Source organism: Tinamus guttatus, unplaced genomic scaffold (assembly GCF_059628265.1).
Source record: "Tinamus guttatus ecotype Peru unplaced genomic scaffold, ASM5962826v1 Tinamus_guttatus_pri_ptg000226l, whole genome shotgun sequence".
Lineage (NCBI taxonomy): Eukaryota > Metazoa > Chordata > Aves > Tinamiformes > Tinamidae > Tinamus > Tinamus guttatus.
In genome coordinates, this window is record NW_028288760.1 from 1,921,153 (window position 1) to 1,937,642 (window position 16,490).

The 16,490-nt window shown below is 46.4% G+C and overlaps 2 protein-coding genes across 2 annotated transcripts; one reads left to right on the forward strand and one right to left on the reverse strand.

Moving 5' to 3' along the window:
• Positions 1 to 86: 86 nt before the first annotated feature.
• SURF2 (surfeit 2) lies at positions 87 to 3,780 on the forward strand. Its single transcript, XM_088525312.1, has 6 exons — positions 87 to 251; positions 1,034 to 1,188; positions 1,380 to 1,483; positions 1,938 to 2,129; positions 2,429 to 2,604; positions 3,342 to 3,780. Exons 1-6 carry the CDS (start codon positions 87 to 89, stop codon positions 3,423 to 3,425), a joined length of 876 nt encoding a protein of 291 aa, XP_088381438.1. The 3' UTR covers positions 3,426 to 3,780.
• Positions 3,781 to 5,420: 1,640 nt separating this feature from the next.
• On the reverse strand, positions 5,421 to 15,807 carry SURF4 (surfeit 4). Its single transcript, XM_088525313.1, has 6 exons — positions 15,632 to 15,807; positions 8,884 to 9,070; positions 7,651 to 7,727; positions 7,053 to 7,096; positions 6,701 to 6,887; positions 5,421 to 6,456 (listed from the first exon to the last, which is right to left on the reverse strand). The coding sequence occupies exons 1-6, from the start codon at positions 15,677 to 15,679 to the stop codon at positions 6,190 to 6,192; spliced, it is 810 nt and encodes a 269-aa protein (XP_088381439.1). The 5' UTR covers positions 15,680 to 15,807; the 3' UTR covers positions 5,421 to 6,189.
• Positions 15,808 to 16,490: the final 683 nt, after the last annotated feature.

Below are 16,490 nucleotides of genomic sequence, written 5' to 3' on the forward strand. Positions count from 1 at the left end.
CCTCTCTAGCCGCTCCTCTCTGTGCCTCCCGCCGCTTCCCGCCGCGGCCGGAAGTGGGGCGGGCTCCTGCCTGGCGGGGCGTCTCTATGATGAGGGCGCCGCGCGGCGCGGCCGAGGCGCGGGAACGTGTGGAGGGAGCGGGCGGCCCCGCCGCGCCCGGGCCCTGCCCGCCCGCCGCGGTCGAGCTGCCGCGGGACGTGCGGCTCTTCCTGCGGCAGCACCCGCTCCTCGGCGTCGGCGACGCGGGCAAGGTGCGGCCTGGCGGGCCGGGAGCACGGGGCCGCCTCCGGAGGGGGCACCGGGTCGGGCTCCCTCATGAGGGGAGCTGAGGGGACTCTGAGCCGGTCTGAGCGGCCCTTGGGCCTCCCCTGAGAGCTTGGGGTGTCCAGGGTGGCTGGAGGGAGCTCTAGGAAGGGCCCCTGGGCTCAGGGCTCATCTCCAGGAACTCCCTGTGTGGAGGTTTTTCTTCCTGCGTCCCTCAGGGCTTGGTGGGGAGATCCAACAGGACGATGCAACAGGCTGCACAGGGAAGCCATGGAGGCCCCGTCCATGGCAGCGTCTAAGGAACGTGTGGATGAGGGGCTTAGGGGCAGGGTTTAGCAGGATGGTGTTGAGGGGCTTATGGCTGGACTTGATGATCTCAAAGGTCTTTTCCAACTGTAATGATTCGGTGATGGGAGCCCCCCACCTGCATCCCTGGGATGATGTTTCCTGGCTGTTTCTGTATTATTGCGGAGGTTGGTCTCTTCTCTAGGATAACTACCACTAGGACAAGGGGGAATGGCCTTAAGTTGCACCAGGGAAGGTTCAGGTTGGATATTAGGAAAAATTTCTACATGGAGAGAGTCATCAAGTGTTGGAACAGGCTGCGCAGGGAGGCCCTGTCCGTGGCAGCATTCAAGGAATGTATAGATGAGACGCTCAGGGTTTAGCAGGATGGTGTTGAGGGGTTTATGGTTACACTTGATGACCTCAAAGGTCTTCTCCAACCATAAGAGCTCTGTGACCTGTGACTGGACCTTCCCTCCTGCAGGTGAGATGCAGGCTGACGGGCCACGAGATGCCGTGCAGGCTGGCGGAGCTGCAGGCATACACCAACGGCAGGAGGTACCAGCGGCTCACAAAGGCAGCCAGGGAGTTTGACTACAGCAAGTTTGAGCCCCACGTAGTACCGAGCACCAAGAACCCGTACGTAGCCGCCCCGCCGCGCGCCTTGGGCGAGCTGCGAGAGCTCCTCACATGTTTGTGGGCTTTGGTGGGTTGGGAAAGTCTTTATAAAGTGTTCGTTAACTTTGGCTATAGTGCTTAAAAGTGGAAGATTATGAAATAATGGTATAATTGAACGCCATTGCCTGCTCTTTCTCTGCCTGTGTCTTAAGGCATCAGCTGTTTTGCAAGCTCACTCTCAGGCACATCAACAAGTTTCCGGAGCATGTGCTGCGTCATGTCCAAGGGAAACGTTATCAGAAGGCCCTCAAAAGATGTAAGCTGCTTTTCTGAAGATACAGTCATCCAACCTTTTTCTTTCCCTAAGTTTTTGTGATTCCAGTTGCTCCATGTGTAGTGAGTGGTAAGTGTTCTGTAGTTTGACAGTATTGTGGAGCGCTGTTGCTGTTTGTGCTTCTCAGCTGGGAAGGAGCGTCCCAGGCGTGGGGAGCAATAGACCTCTTGGGCAAATACCTTGGAATACTTTTACTTGAAATGAGTGGCTCTAAAGCTTCCTCAGAGAGGTTGGCTCTTGCATCCAGCAGTTTCTCTATTAAAATCTGCTCTATCTTTTGTAGTCCCATAATATCAGTCTCAATTATATGAATGCATTAGAGTTACTGCTTACCATGCTTCCGAGTTGTGTGTAATATAGATTATAGCTGGAAATGACGAAGAATCAAGCGATGGGGTATCCTTGCTCAGTGCTGGTTTCTATCTCCTGGGATTAGATGAGGAGTGCCAGAAAGAGGGAGTCGAGTATGTCCCTGCCTGCTTGAGACAGAAGCAGCAGCAGAGGCGACGTGCCGATGACCAGGTGAACGGGAGCAGACGGCCTTACAGAAAGGAGGAATTTTGGGAGCCTAAGTCCAGTGACGAGGATGGAGAGGAGACGGATGACAGCATGAGTGACCTGTACCCACGTGAGTAAGAACTGGTATTGCCTGTATCTTAACGGGAGGTTGCTAGTTATTTTTCTATGGCTTCTTTATATTGCTGTCTTCTGGGAAGCTATTGAGGAAAAGCTTACCACCACTAAATATAAAATAGCAGTTATTGCCAAGTGACTTCAATCACAAAATGCGAGGGGAAGATTACAGGATCTCATGGGATTTGCTTCCTTAAGCACTTCTACTTTGCTGATTTCCCATAAAATAAAGTTGGGTAGAACAGTAGCTTACTGCAGAGGAAACTGCTCCCTAGCCGGGTCTTCTTGTTTCAGCTGAACTCTTCTCAGAAAAAAGCCCAGCAGCTCCCCAGGATGCTGAGAGCACCGATGGCTTCGCATCGGACAGCGAGGAAGACACGGCCGAGCTGACGGGGAAGAATGGTGATGTGAACAGGGAGGGCAGCAGGAGAAGGAACATTAGCAGAGCAGCTGGCAACAAGAGGGGAAAGGTAGGAGCTTCACTGCCACATGTGACAGCAGCAGGGTGGGAACAGCCTTCCTGCCACGTGGGCCTTTGTCTCATCCACTACTGTGGGAGAAAAACCAGCAGGTTCCAGCAGCAACTAAGGATGTTATTGCCCTTATACGTATTTGTATAGAAGTTGCTTGAATCCTGCTGCAGGCTGTCTTAAGAGGGAGGCTGAATGTATCAGGTGGGTCCTGGGTTCCCCCTGCAGACTAGTTAAACCTCTTTGAATGCAAGTTACAGGATGCAGTTTAGTCCTTACAGATCTTTTTTTTCTTTGTCTCTTGAGGAACTGGTAAAGCTTTGCCTTTGGATGTGCTTACAGGAGGATACATCCTGATCCTCTGCAGTTTGGAAAGCAGCTGGATTAGAATGCTACATCCATGAACTACTTATAAGCCTTTAAATGGCAGTCCTGAGGGAGGGATTCTTTCTCTTTCTGACTGCATCAAACTGACTGGTTCAGAAACATTTCTAGGGGGAGGCTGTTTGTGTCTAATGAAACCACCACAGGTCTGTTGGAGAAGGGGATGCTACTTCACATCCCTGCCACAGGGACACGTCCTCACTGACCCCATGTCCTCTGCAACTAAGGCTATGCTTAATCCTGTCTCACCTGACACAGGACATGATTTTAAAGAAGTTTAGAGTAATCTCAGGCAGGGCTGCACTTTTTTTTTTTTTTTGAAATAAAAGCTGATTAATTTACTCTCTCCACAGAAACAGTCAGGTGCTTTAAAGAAGAAATTCAAGAGTCATCGTGGAAAACCCCCAAATTTCAAGAAAGCCACCACTGGCAAATAAATTTTATGACAAAAAAAAAAAAACTCTATGGCCTGAAGCCTGGTGTTTAACAGTTCTAGAGGATGCACAGGATTGTCTAAAGTGCTTGCTTCCTAAAGACCTTCCCGTTTTTCAGTGAGTGGAAGAGAAAGCACATGGGATTACTGACCAGCTTCTCCAGGTAACAAAGCTATGTGGTGTCACCAGCTCACACACTCCAAGTGGATACAAAGATGCCATTATTTTATTTTGATTGTTTCCAAAAATCAAAACATTTTCAAACACAACTAAGGTACAAAATACAGCATAAAATGAGAATTTACTTATTTCTTTTTCCACATAGAAAGCAAAAATATATTCAGAATGAATTCCAGAACACTTTGCAGAGCCAATTAATAGCCGAGATCCTGCTTGTGAGAGCTTCACAGCCACTAGGAGGGTCAAGGTATTTGGGGGAGATAAATGAATACAGCAGTGTGTATGAGACTGCACTCTTCCATATCATGACTCACAGTTAATTAAGTTTGGATATTGTGCTGCCTGGAAGTGTCTTAAAATGCCCTCCACCTAACTGGGCCCCTATTGTACTGTAAGACTTCTGCTGTAAGGGACAGTATCATTCCCTTTTCTGGTACCTCAACTGATTTGTCTTTTACTGGACTTCATTTTCACAAAGTAGAGTCTAGTCAGTGATTCCGACTAGTCAGTCATCCAGCTCCTTAGACATGACGTAAAGAAAGAACAACAACAAAAAAAGGAAGTTAACCAAGTGCTCCTTACAGAACTTGTTTCTGCTATTCAGTTTATAAATAGTATGAACATCAACAGATATGTGAACAGGGTTGCCTTGATATAGTCAAAAATAGCTATTTATAGAAACTGCAGGGAAATTGAGCAAAAAGATCCTGGGTTGCATATTAGGAGTTGAAAGGACCAGTTTGTTTTGATATGAAGAGACAGGCATAATGAGAACACTCGAGGTGAAGAATTCTCTCCTGCAAAACCTCTTTTAGAGGAAAAAGTCTTCTCTGACCTATGCTGGTTTCCTCTCCGATCTGTTCCCCCCAGACCAGTAAGCTTTCTTCAGCAGCAGCATGTATAAGGGGTATTTTCCCTTAAAATGATGAAATCACTGGTTTAACAAATGGAAATGCCCTCTATTTGCCATCCCTTCTCAGCATAGTTTTCTAACCGTTAAGGTGAACCGTTAGTTCCTTACCAGACAACCTGGCGCTAGTCCCTTCAGCTGAATGACCCCTTGAACAAACAGCTGAGCAGCTTTCTTGAAGGAGACAACAGTACTAGAAACTCCCTGCAATGTGAGCAAGCTGGTAGGGCTCATGCTTTCTAGAGTGTAAAATGCTTTTGTGATCTAGTCAAACAGCTTCACCTAGGTTTACTAGCAGGACAAGAAAAAAATTCCTCCTTCTAGCAGCACTAAGCATGTTTGTGGCACAGAGGTTGTGGCACTGAGAGGTGGAATCAGGCCCTTCATCTCTCACCCTTAAGCCTGAGTGCCTCCCTCTTAACATGCAAGTTACCTCTCCTGACAGCATGTTCACTGCACAGGTTTTGTACGTGTGTTCTTCAGCTAGAACCATTACCTGTCTGCCACCTTCTTTCTCTCCACACCTCACTGCAGTCCAAGATGTTGCAGAGAAGGGGCTTGTGCTCTCAGCTCAGCAGAATCCCAGCTCTTCAGTCACCTGGAGCTTTTGCAGCAGAGAAACTAATGAAAGGCTGGGAAGCAAAGAGTACTGGAGATTTGGAGACTGACTGCACTCAACTTGCATCTACTGAGGGCAAGATTATAAAAAGAGGGCAGGGGGAGTTTCCATAGCTCTTAAGACACCTTCTTCAGTAACAAACTGTAGTTCAGATCCTGATCTGGGGCATACACAAAAGGAAGCTGGTCGAGAGCAGAAAGGACCTTTTATTGTGGGAGCTGTAGCACAACTTGGCTCCCACATTGGAAATTTAGGAGGAAAAAAACTTTGTGGACAGAGTAGTGAATAAAGAGTTATTTGGCACAGAATTTTATTAGAATCTAATATTCAGTCTCTTCAGAAGTCTCTCCCCCTCCCTTTTTAAAATCTGATGAATAATATAGAATTTCCCCTTGCTCCCCTCAAGAACAGTATTGTAAACCTTAACATTAGAAAGCCTGTCTCTTTTCTCACCTAAAGAAGGGTACAGCTGCTTTCAGGGTGGTCTTTATGCCTTCTACTTGGGGGCAGGAAAAGCCTCCCTCTTTCTCAGAGGCCTGTAATACCATTTTATCAAAAAAAAAAAAAAACATAGCTACATAACAGCAAGTTCTCTTGATGCTGTTTTCCACTCAGAGAAGCAATGCTACAACCAGCAACTGAACTCCTTCTACGCAACACAGGTCTGATGAGGGTGAGAAAGGGGCCTACTGGAGTTACAGCTAAAACCCAACAGCACTGAGTGAAACAGCTGTATCTGCTCACAGTACTTGAAATTAAAACATTGCTGACAGAAACAGCAACCGTTCTACTGCAGTTCACTGACGCATCAGTAAAGTGCAGGTTCCTTGGGTTAGTTCCAATTCTAGGAAGTTAGAACAATAAACCTAGGCAACATTCCTTGAAGAAGTGGGACTTTATCTATTAGATTACTGGTGCCACTGTAAATCAAATTCTCGAAACATCTGTGCCTTTAATAGGAAGGGGGCATGGTACGTGTAAAATGCTGGCAGTTTTTGTTGAATCCATAGAGAATCAGTCCTGGACTTAATATGTCCCAAGAAGTGTTGCTACTCCTGTTACCACTCTTTCTTCTTCTCATCCATGGAGACTCCACCAGGACCCAGTGCAACCACGAGGAGGAGCCCTCCAATTACAGACATGGTCTGGAAGAAATCGTATTTGAGGAAGTCATGCATGGGCTTGTAAGCTGGGATGGTCCAGAAGGCATTGAAGTAGATGTTGATGCCAAACAGCCAGATGACGAGCGTCAAGGCAGCCAGCTTAGTCTTGAAGCCAATTGCCACTAAGATAATCAGGGCCGTGCCCACAATGTTCTGCAAAATCTGCAGGAAGAGAAGGAGACAGGGTTACAACATGGTTCTGAAATGGATACGCAGACAGCAGAACACAGCACAAGCCAGTCCTGCAGAACAGGCTTTGATGATCTGATCATAGCTTTGTTCTAAATACTAATTTTACCAAAAAAGAAAAGGAAAAAAAAAAAAAAAAAAGACACACAAGCAAGAAGCATTGAGACCCTACAGCTCTCCCGTTTCTTTACCGCTACTCTTACACTTGGTTACTTACAGAAAAGAAGTTCATATCAAAATGTAGCAGCGTCATGAACATGAGGACCAGCAGCACACGGCCTCCCAGCTGCATGTACTGTTTCGGGGAGCTTTCCCGCATGGTGGGGACGCCAGCAAACATGCTCTTCCCTTCCGAGCGCGACTCGGCCAAAAGCAGCAGCAAGCCTCCCCCAAGGGCAAGGTTCCTAAGGAAAGACAGCAATGGAAAAGCAGTATTTTACTACAGTTTGCACCCATTTATAAGTTTAAAGACAAGTGCATCAAAAAGTTCTGCATGTTCAGTAATCGTTTTCTACCAGTGGTTGTCAGTGACAGACAGGAGTTTTTGTGAAGTTTAAAAGCAGACATACCTCATCAGAAACTTCAGGTCCCATAGAATGCTGTATGCAATAGTCTAGGCAAAGAACAATAGATGTTAAAACACCCTAATATGAACTGAAATTCTGAGTGTACATTACACCATCAAACATTAACAACCCAATGCAGAAGCCCATTAGAAGTATATGATACTGCAGGAAACAGGGTACACGATCAGAGCCTTGCGTGTCAGCGTGGAAGAGCTTTGTGCTTTGGTCAAGAAGGTTTTGGAGAGAGTGCACTATTAGGCAGGACTCTTTCTGATGCAGACAGTCCTTCGTATAGTGAAGGCCAAAGCAACTGCAGGTTCCACACTTGGGAGCTTTCTGATGTGCAGGTAACAGCAAGTTACTTCTAAACTGGTCAAGGTTTGAAGCAACATCAAACTGACTGATTGCTCTTGCATTCAAGGACCCATTGGTCACGTCAAGAACAGAAGCAGCAAAACAGCTCAACGACACTGGCATCAGGCTGGAATGGAGAAGAATTCCAGGACCATGGATTATACTTCAGTACATTGGTGGTATGGGGGCTAAGAGGGATGATTTGAAGGACAGGATGTAGAAGTTCTGAAGACTTATAGCCTCCTACCTGTAATGCTATAATTCCAAACAGTCCAAAGCAGGCATATTGCACAAAGTTCCTACTGAGTACCAGGATACAGCCACCTGAGATAGGGAAATTGAACATAATTACACTTCTGGCTTGCAGAGCAAAATATGCCACATGAAAGTTGACTTGTTCTGAACTTTAGCAGACTCAGGATTTACTTCAATTACGCCACAGAGAACATCAGGTAGGAAATTTTAATGGCATGAGACAAATCACTTTTAAAGATGTTCTAACACTTCTTGGTTTTCAGTGTTTCCAGAAGTAACCCCTTATTCCACAACGCATATCCTGAATGCAGGCTCCAGCAGACAGTATTGTACAGCAGTCAGTGTTAAAGCATTAAGAAAAAATACAGGAAAAAAAAATCAACTAACCATGTATATATACATTTTAATACAGGATGGCTGTTAGGATAAACATATTATGTTCCTTCTCCTAGAGGAGTTACAGGAACAAGAGCTTTTTCTTTTCTCTCTCCTTCACAAAGCACTGACAGCCTTTGCCACTTTGATGATCTCCACAGTGAGGACTGGTAACTAGATTAAATTGAGTGGGAAAACAGAAAAAAAATACAGGGAGAAAAAAACTAGACACAAGACAGAGCAATGGAAAACATTAAATCAGGGACATAATATAAATGGAAAAGTTTTACTTCTGTCTCCTTTAATGATGCTGGAGGCTCACCCAGCTCACACACAAAAGTTCCACTGGGTTTAGTTTGTTTTGATTCCTGGGCTTTGCAGACGTAATATCTCAGATGCAAGATCACTGCTGTCTTGATGCTGATGTGCTACCTCCTACTGGAAGGCAAAACTTTCTCCATTCAGATTAACCCCCATAAAAATGGTAGGCTGAGAAAGTCTTAATACTGCTCTGTTTTAAGAAAACAGTATTTTATTCATAGAATTCAGGTTTTTATTAATATATGTATGCAGAGAATTGAAAAGAGACTGCCCTAATGGACTCCTGGCATCCCCGATGACTCAGAGGCACTGAGTCAAGGGGAACTTTGAGCCTATTTCCAGGAAAGATTGAAACAGGTCAATCAAGAGTCCTCTCTCCATTCACCCCTTGCAGGGGGATCCGTTCTAAGCTGTCAGTGGCTACTGAGAAAGCAGGAGTGTCCCGTGCTTACACGATTCACAGCGCTTACACAAGGCAGATGCACTGCAGCGCTCCGGCATCCACCGCAACAGCCTTAGAGCCACTTACTGAGCTGTCCGAAGAGATTTATGAACACAAAGATGGAGGCCAGGAAATAGCCACAGTTCCACGTGCCGTCAATGTAATCCCTCTGTTCACTCCACTGGAACCACATGCGGATGCCGTCCTCCAGGAAGGTGCTGATGAGGCACAGGCGGGCCACGTGGGGCAGGTACTGCTTCGTCACCCTCAGGAACTACAGGCAGACAGCACAGTTAGCAGGGAGGGCAGGGGGGTACCAAGGCGCGATGGGTCCATGCACCGAGCAGGCTCCGGGGCAGTCCTTGTAGGCGCAGGGTCACTGCTATCCAGAGACACCCATGCTTGGGATTTGGATTTAGCGGAGCGCTCCTCTGCTCCGGAGTCAGGACACTTTGGGGAAGAGAAGGATGGAAAGAAAGGAGGGGGTGTTTCTATGATCTAAGTGGGTGTGTTTTGGACGAGGTAAGTGGAATGAGACAGCACAATGTTGCGTGGCAGGAGCAGGGTTTTGACAGGACTCTTACTAGAGGAGGGCTGACCTTGGGTTTAGTTTATCTATCTCATGGTTTCATGTTACAGCTCAACTGATCTACCAGGCTGCCAGGAGCTGAAAGGGCAACGCTGCTCCCACTCACGTGCTCAGGCACTCAGCACCCTGCAACAAGCTGATTCAGTGAGCTAAGCTGGCAGAAGGCTAACTATAAATAAAGATTAAAAAATATTAATAAGCTTTCTGCTGAGCTAGCTCTCTCCAACAGCTCTGACAATCACCAGAGCTGAGCAGAAGCAGGAGTGCCGAACCTGCTGTTAGATCAGTGTCACTCTTGCATCAAAGTACACCCTTCTCTGCAGGAACAGAGTTTCTACAGCCATAAAAAGTAACATCCTATGCAGAAAGATAAAATAGATGAAATCCAGCACAGTAAGTAAAAAGAAATTGCATCATCATGCAACAGAGTGGAACTGCAAGTTGTAGCTGGTCCTGCAAGCCCCTCATCCTGCAAACTCACTGTTTCTTTTGCTCTGCCACTACAGTAGGTGCAAAGAAACAAATACACTGGCTGCTCTTGTGTACCATGCAGCCTCACAGAGCAGGCTAGTCTAGACAAAGTTATTCACTATCACAATTTGGCAATAATGTACGTGCTTTATGGCACAGTTAACTCCTTTTCACCCAGTTTAAGTGCCCTATTTAAAGAAGACTTACACTCAAGGCAGCAATGCAAATCCTGAAGGAAGTTAGCACCTGGCTGCTCCCTTTCATTCACTGATTACACGCAGCCAAATCATGAGGACACATTTGGAGTCAGTGTGTACTGAAGGTATTTTTCATGAACAGCACTAAATGACAAATGTAAATTTAATCTAAAATTAGCTTTTATGAAACTATCCAGCAGGTTTCTACCTTCAGATGACAGGAACAGTTTGGGCAGGCTGACACTTGTAAAAATAAATACACTTGTCACAAGCTTTACTGCAGAACTGCCAGGCTTTGCAGAGGCTCTTGCTTTAGAACTAGGAGGAGCAGCCATTTGATAAAATCCTATTAACCCACACAAAGTCCAACGTGTCATAAAACACACTGATTCATACATTTTATGCAGTATTAGAATACTCTAAGCATGAGAAACAGGGGGGAGGAACCAAGACGTGTATAGATGTTTTCCAGACAGCATTCAGCAGTATTAAAAAAAGGAAGAGAAACCTCTTCTTCCACAGTTCAATATTTACATTCTCTTCTGCTTAGACAATATAATCAATTCAGTTTTTACTTCTAGACAGTTTTTTTAAGCCCTGGCACTGTTGTGTGGTTTCAGGAGAAAAGAGAATGCGGGGAACGGTGGCAAGAAACTGAAGACACTTCTAAGAGTTTATTCTTGTCACTGTAATTTGTAAGTACTAAAGGCTGTTCCAAACCCTACGCAAATCACAAGCACTGCTTGCTGTGTAGCTGAGGATTACTGGGAGAAAGGAAAAGAAACATCCAGCAAACATGCTGAACAGTTACTATCAGAGCAAACTACACCTGTGAGTTGTTCTGCAGGCACCCAGAGTCTAAGGGTCGAGATTCCAGTCAATCAAGTTCATTTTAAGTGCAGCTCTACTCTGACTCAGTGCTGGTACTTCAGGCTTTTTTGAAATACATGTTAACAGTTGGATGAACGAGTTGGGAGATTTTCCTGTGATCTTTGTCACTGAAAGAGACACATAGTGAAACAAAGAGAGGAAAGCTGTAAACTGAGATCTGGAAACCAAGGGATAAAAGTTATTCTGGAAAGAGTAAAAAAAAAAAAAAAAAAGCTATATTAAAGGTACATTACCCTGAACCAAGATACAGAAAAGGCAACTTTAACCTAGAAAGGTGAAGGAGGAGAGGGAGATGCAAGAAGGCAGTTGCTGAGAATCCACATGGGGTAAAAAGCCTCACTGTGGAAAGAAGTGAGGGGAAGGACAAGAGTGCCACGCAAAAATAAGTGCTCGAGAGGGTATCTACTTCCAGTCCTCATCTTCACTGATTTTGCAGCAAATCACGTTTTTGGCTAGTCTTATTTTCCCTTTCTCTGAAGCCAAGCAACTGTCAAGTAGTCTAGGCGAATAAAGGGTCATTTAACATTTACCTGTTCTCTTAGCATTAAATTCCATTTACAATCTATGACATTTATTAAAAGCGAGCGTGAACACCCAATCAGCTGAAGACAAGTCAGAAAAACTGAAGCCCAAGGCGGCCGCAGTGCTAAGCAACCTTATCACACACACTGTCTTCAGCCACCCATCACCCAGGGAGCTGCCTTTATTCAGGTGTAGGCAAGAACCAAAGCTGCTGTACACAGCAAGCGTAAAATAAACAAGCTTCAGAGACCGTATGAGCAAAGAGGAAAACTAGCCATGAGGATCTAGAAAGAGGAAAAGAGCAATTACATGATAATGACAAGAAAAACATATCTAGAGTGACTAGCATTAAAGAAGATTTGGGTGCTAAATTACTTCAGCAGTTTCACTGAACACAGTGTGGTTTGTTAGAAACAAGAGATCTCTAGAATGGGACAAAAATGGCAAAAAGATAAGAAAAATACTTGCAGTCGAGCTGCTTGAGAAGAACAGCCAGTTCTGTGCTAGCGGCCAAGGCATTAACACATACCAGAGGGTATATGTTTGCCACTTCCCCCCTCTAATGGGATTATGAGGGCAAAGATAGATTTAGATACTCTTCTTAGTTTAATAAAGATGCACAACAGGATCCAGAAATCTCTAAATCAAATCTCTTCTTAAAATCCCTTTTTCCAAAAGGAGGCTTGAAATACTCAAACACATATGAAAAAAGTCTGCCTGCAAAGAGGTGAAGTGATCCCACTTTGACTTTGAGATTCTTTCTAAAATATATACTTCTTCTAGCTCTCAAATTTGACAGCAATTAATCCCTGCCCACTTTCCTAAGTGTAGACAAGCCATGTCACCATTACAGATATTTTAAGACCAATGCACAGCCAGGAAATCTTGCTGTCACCTAACTGTACATTACAAGCACTGAGAAGGAAATGAACTCAGCAAGTCGCTTTCTTCCACTAACCTGCAGAGCTCCACTTAAGATGATCCCACCTAACAATCTGAAGGACAGTAATGCCCATCACACCAGACCAGCAGCTACAAGTTGTAGCTCAAATAGAACCTGAATCCTGGGAATAATACTCGTGTTTATTTCAGAGGGCAAGAATAGAGATCTCAACCATGAGAAAGTTTCTAGCAGTCTTAATTATACTTTCAATGGCAGAAATACTTCTTAAGACATTTGTCATTTCTAATACATGTGAAAAAAGGGATTTATGTGAAGTACTGAGTGCTATTTATTAAACAAGTCTTTAAAATAGGGTATCTTACCGATATACTGTATCTTTCTATCACTTTTCATAGGACAATTCTAAGTTTTCCAGCCTAACAGGAATAGGCCATTTGGTTTATAACCATAAAGAATCAGTGCACTGACATCACACTGTGAGTTCAGTTCTTGACAATAATATAAAACCCAACAAAAGACTTCAGACTTATAATGTAGCCTTTTCTTCTCCATTCTGTTTTCCATGAAATAAGATGCCAAGATGTTACAATTAATTGAACAATGTGCACCAGCATTTATGTTGGAAAATTAAATAAACCCCCTGGAGTCTGGTTCTTCCTTACAGTCCTTTCACTGCAGTACAATGACTCAATAGTTTCCTTGTGTTTTTGTCTGTAATTTTTCTAAAATGACAGAAATACCAAGCACCCACATTCCTAAAGATTATTACAGACACTAGAAAAGTTGCTTGAGATTTGCTTTCTCTAATGGGAATTAGAAAAGCAACCAGCTCTGTAACCCTACGCGATGAGTCCAGGCCCAGCATGGGGCCTGGGTATAGCTATTTGCACTATGGTAATGACAGAAGCATTTGGGGACTGCTCTGAAGGGCCTAATATGCAATATTTTAGCAAAGATCCCTAAAGAAGCTTAACATCTGGATATGCAAGTTATTTAATTTCATAATATTGGACTAGTGTTAAAACAAACACCCATACAGGCTAGAGCTGGGCATCAATCTGAACCAAGAACTCCCTTGGTCTGTATTGCACATCATCTAGATTTTAAACAATCCTTAAAAGCTTTTTCCATACCTTTATCTAAAAAGCAGACCCACCTGCTCACCCAAACCAGCAAGCCCACCTGACCCAAGAAGCCTGAATACCCACACATTCACATCAAATAGTTGTCCCCTCTGCTGCAGCCCTCAAACTTCACATTGGCCCTGAGAAAACAGGGGATTTCTGGAGCCAAGGACTTTCTCTTTCTTGCTAGCTGCTCTGTGCACCTGCTGGATACAAATGATGCCATAACCAAGTTAAATTAATGGCTAGTTCCTAATGGGAGCAATCCAGCCAGCCCGTTACCACCCCGGCTCTGCCTTCGCATCGCTCCCTTCCCCCTTGGCACCCGTCCGGCCTAACAGCGAGATAACTGAACCCTTAAAGCCTTCTGCCAAACCAGCTTGCCAGCTTGGCATCGGATACTTGCTAGTGCATGAGGAGGAAAGGGGAACGTGGCCTGGGAAGAAGCGGGTCCATCCCTTGCAGAGACAGGAGCTGTTAGAGAAGCTCAGATCCAAGGACAGTGTTCGGTGCCCCAGGTTACCCCCACAGACACTTCACCTGTGAGTTAAGAGCCACTTGCACCTACTTAATGGCCAAACGTCCAAACCGCATCTGGCCACCCAAGGTGCAACTTGCTCTTTCAAAAGGAAATCACAGGATTGGTAGAATTAAACCATCCTGTTCAAATTTGAACAACAACTAACCCTCACTTTTGGGAGGGAAGTGAGACATTCAGTATTTACTGAAAAGCCACTGAAAGAGTTGTAACATTTTCCATGGGAGAAGTTTTATAATGCTGCGGAAAGCAAAATTTGATAGATCTTGAATAGTGAGGAGGAAGAGAACAAGATTACTGACAAGGAGAGCAGGTCCCACAGAAGCTTCACTACCTCCTCCATCAAGGGGAGCCTTGACCCAATTCCCCTCCGAAAATTTTGTTCTAGAGGAACTAATGACTTCTCTAACACTATACGTTAGCAACCTATGCCCAGTGGGTATCTCTCGGTAAAGCTCTAGTGCTGCATTAGTGGGATACTGAGTTTTAGTAGCATACACAGAACTAAGTGTGTGATTGAGCAAGGGGGCAGTTATTCGAAGCAGAGTTATCTGAAAGGCTGGCTACTTGCAAAGTCCTAGAAGTTGTTTTGCAACCTGATGGCTGAGAAGAGGGGAACTCCAAGCTCTGTGGCTAAAGTAAAGACTCCTCTTTATTTATGCTTGGCCACATTTTATTTCAGTCATTCCATTTAGACTTATTTTGGGGAGAGGCAAACTATATGTTTTTTTATTGGACAAACAAGCTTTCAGTAGTAGAGGGGGGGAAAAAAAGAAGTGTTAAAGATGTCTAGAAATAGCTACACAGCAATAAACAGATGTGTTAAAATAAGGTTAGCACAGATGGTGTAAGTATTGGCAAGCAACTTGAGTAATAATTTACTTTTTTCCTCCCAGAAGAGGCAGGAAGATGAGATTAAGCAGCAGATGATGCGGGCAGCCCTCAGGCTGGATCCCACCGCAGGCCCGAGGAGCTCGGCCTCCAAACCCGAGTCACCCATCCGGGGGTGGGCAGGAAGCGGGAACAACTTTTCCCAGTGAGATTCGGCCACGGCGGCAGCGCGGCCCCCTCGCAGCCGTGACGCGCATCCCGCGCGCCCTCGCCCCGGGAGTCAGCGACCGTAGAGGGGGGTATTGCCCAAGTGATGAATCAGCGTGGGGGGAAAGATCTCCAAAAACTGTCCTGGGAGAAGGGGTTAACCAATGTGCTTGAGTTAGTGCTGCTCTCACACACGGCGGGGCCCTAAGCTGCTGTTTTATCACAGAAATCCGCGGTTTCTGCCCAAAGGAGCATCAGACGCGGCCATGTAGCCACCCCTCCCCTCCAGCCTTTCAAGACCAGGGCTGGGATTCCCCCCGCCACTTTTTTCTCCCCCCCCAAATGCTCCCCTTTTTTTTTTTTGGCCCTATTCCCCTTGGGAACGCGGTCAGCTCCGGGTCGGCCTCCCCTGCGGGCGCCGCGCGAGGGACCCGGGCGGGAGCGACCCAGGCCCGGCGGCGCGGAAGGAAGGAAGGCGGCAGCCGCCATGGCGGCGCGGGCGCTCCCGGGGGCGGCGAGGGGCCCCGCGCACCGCGGCGGCCCAGCGGGGCCGGGGCGCACCTGGTCGGCGAAGTCCTCGGCCGTGCTCATGATGTCGTTCTGGCCCATGGCGCCGGCGGAGCGGAGCGCAGCGAGGGGAGCCGGCCCGAGCCCTGCCGTGCGCGCGCGCGGCCTCGCACCCCCGCCCCGCGGCCCGCAGGAAGAGCCGCCCGCTCCGCCTGCCACGTAGGCCCCGCTCTTAAAGGAGCAGCCACCGCCGCCCGCGCGCCACGGGGAGGGGCGGCCGCGCCCGCCCCGGGCAGGGCGAGGGAGCGGGACCGGCGGCGACACCGGCCCCCGGCCACCATGAGCGACCCTCGGTGCCCGCGGAGCCGGTGCCTCCCTCCTGGCTTCACTTTCCCCTCTTTCTTTCATGCCTTGGAATGGCTGTTTTCCCTTCATTCCTAAAGTAAATATATAAATAAATCACTTTTCCTCTACTTTTCCCACTTTCCTTCCTCTCCCGTTTTCCTTCCTCTCCCATTTTTCTTAATCTCTGGGTGCTAGCAAGGCTGTGGTGATGAGCAGGGCTGCTGCAGCTGCAAATCACACAGGCCTGCGGAAAGGCTGTTCTTCTGCCCCTACACACCTCAGCACATTTATTTTATTTTATTTTATTTATTTATTTATTTTCCAACCTGTGGCTTTTTGATCACTTCGCTACAAAGAGCTACACCGTGTGCCTGGGGGAGTGAGGTATAGGGCCAGGGGAGAGGCCTGGCTGCATTTTGTCCCTATCAGCGTTACTGAGGTGGCACTAGAGCCCTGAGGCCACCTTGTTGGGGACAGTATTTACATTGTTTCTGTGAGGGGAGCAGATTCTCTGAGCTTGGCCTATTTTTTTTTTCAAGTTTCTTCCTGTTTTAGCAGAAAAACCCCA

Excerpts from the sequence above, each read along its gene's own strand:
- SURF2 (XM_088525312.1), top strand. The coding sequence starts at position 87 with ATGATGAGGGCGCCGCGCGGCGCGGCCGAGGCGCGGGAACGTGTGGAG. Across the intron at positions 2,130-2,428 it reads CATGAGTGACCTGTACCCAC|CTGAACTCTTCTCAGAAAAA; the intron begins GTGAGTAAGAAC and ends TTCTTGTTTCAG. Across the intron at positions 2,605-3,341 it reads CTGGCAACAAGAGGGGAAAG|AAACAGTCAGGTGCTTTAAA; the intron begins GTAGGAGCTTCA and ends CTCTCTCCACAG.
- SURF4 (XM_088525313.1), bottom strand. The coding sequence starts at position 15,679 with ATGGGCCAGAACGACATCATGAGCACGGCCGAGGACTTCGCCGACCAG. Across the intron at positions 6,888-7,052 it reads GACCTGAAGTTTCTGATGAG|GAACCTTGCCCTTGGGGGAG; the intron begins GTATGTCTGCTT and ends GTCTTTCCTTAG. Across the intron at positions 6,457-6,700 it reads TTGATATGAACTTCTTTTCT|ATTTTGCAGAACATTGTGGG; the intron begins GTAAGTAACCAA and ends CTCTTCCTGCAG.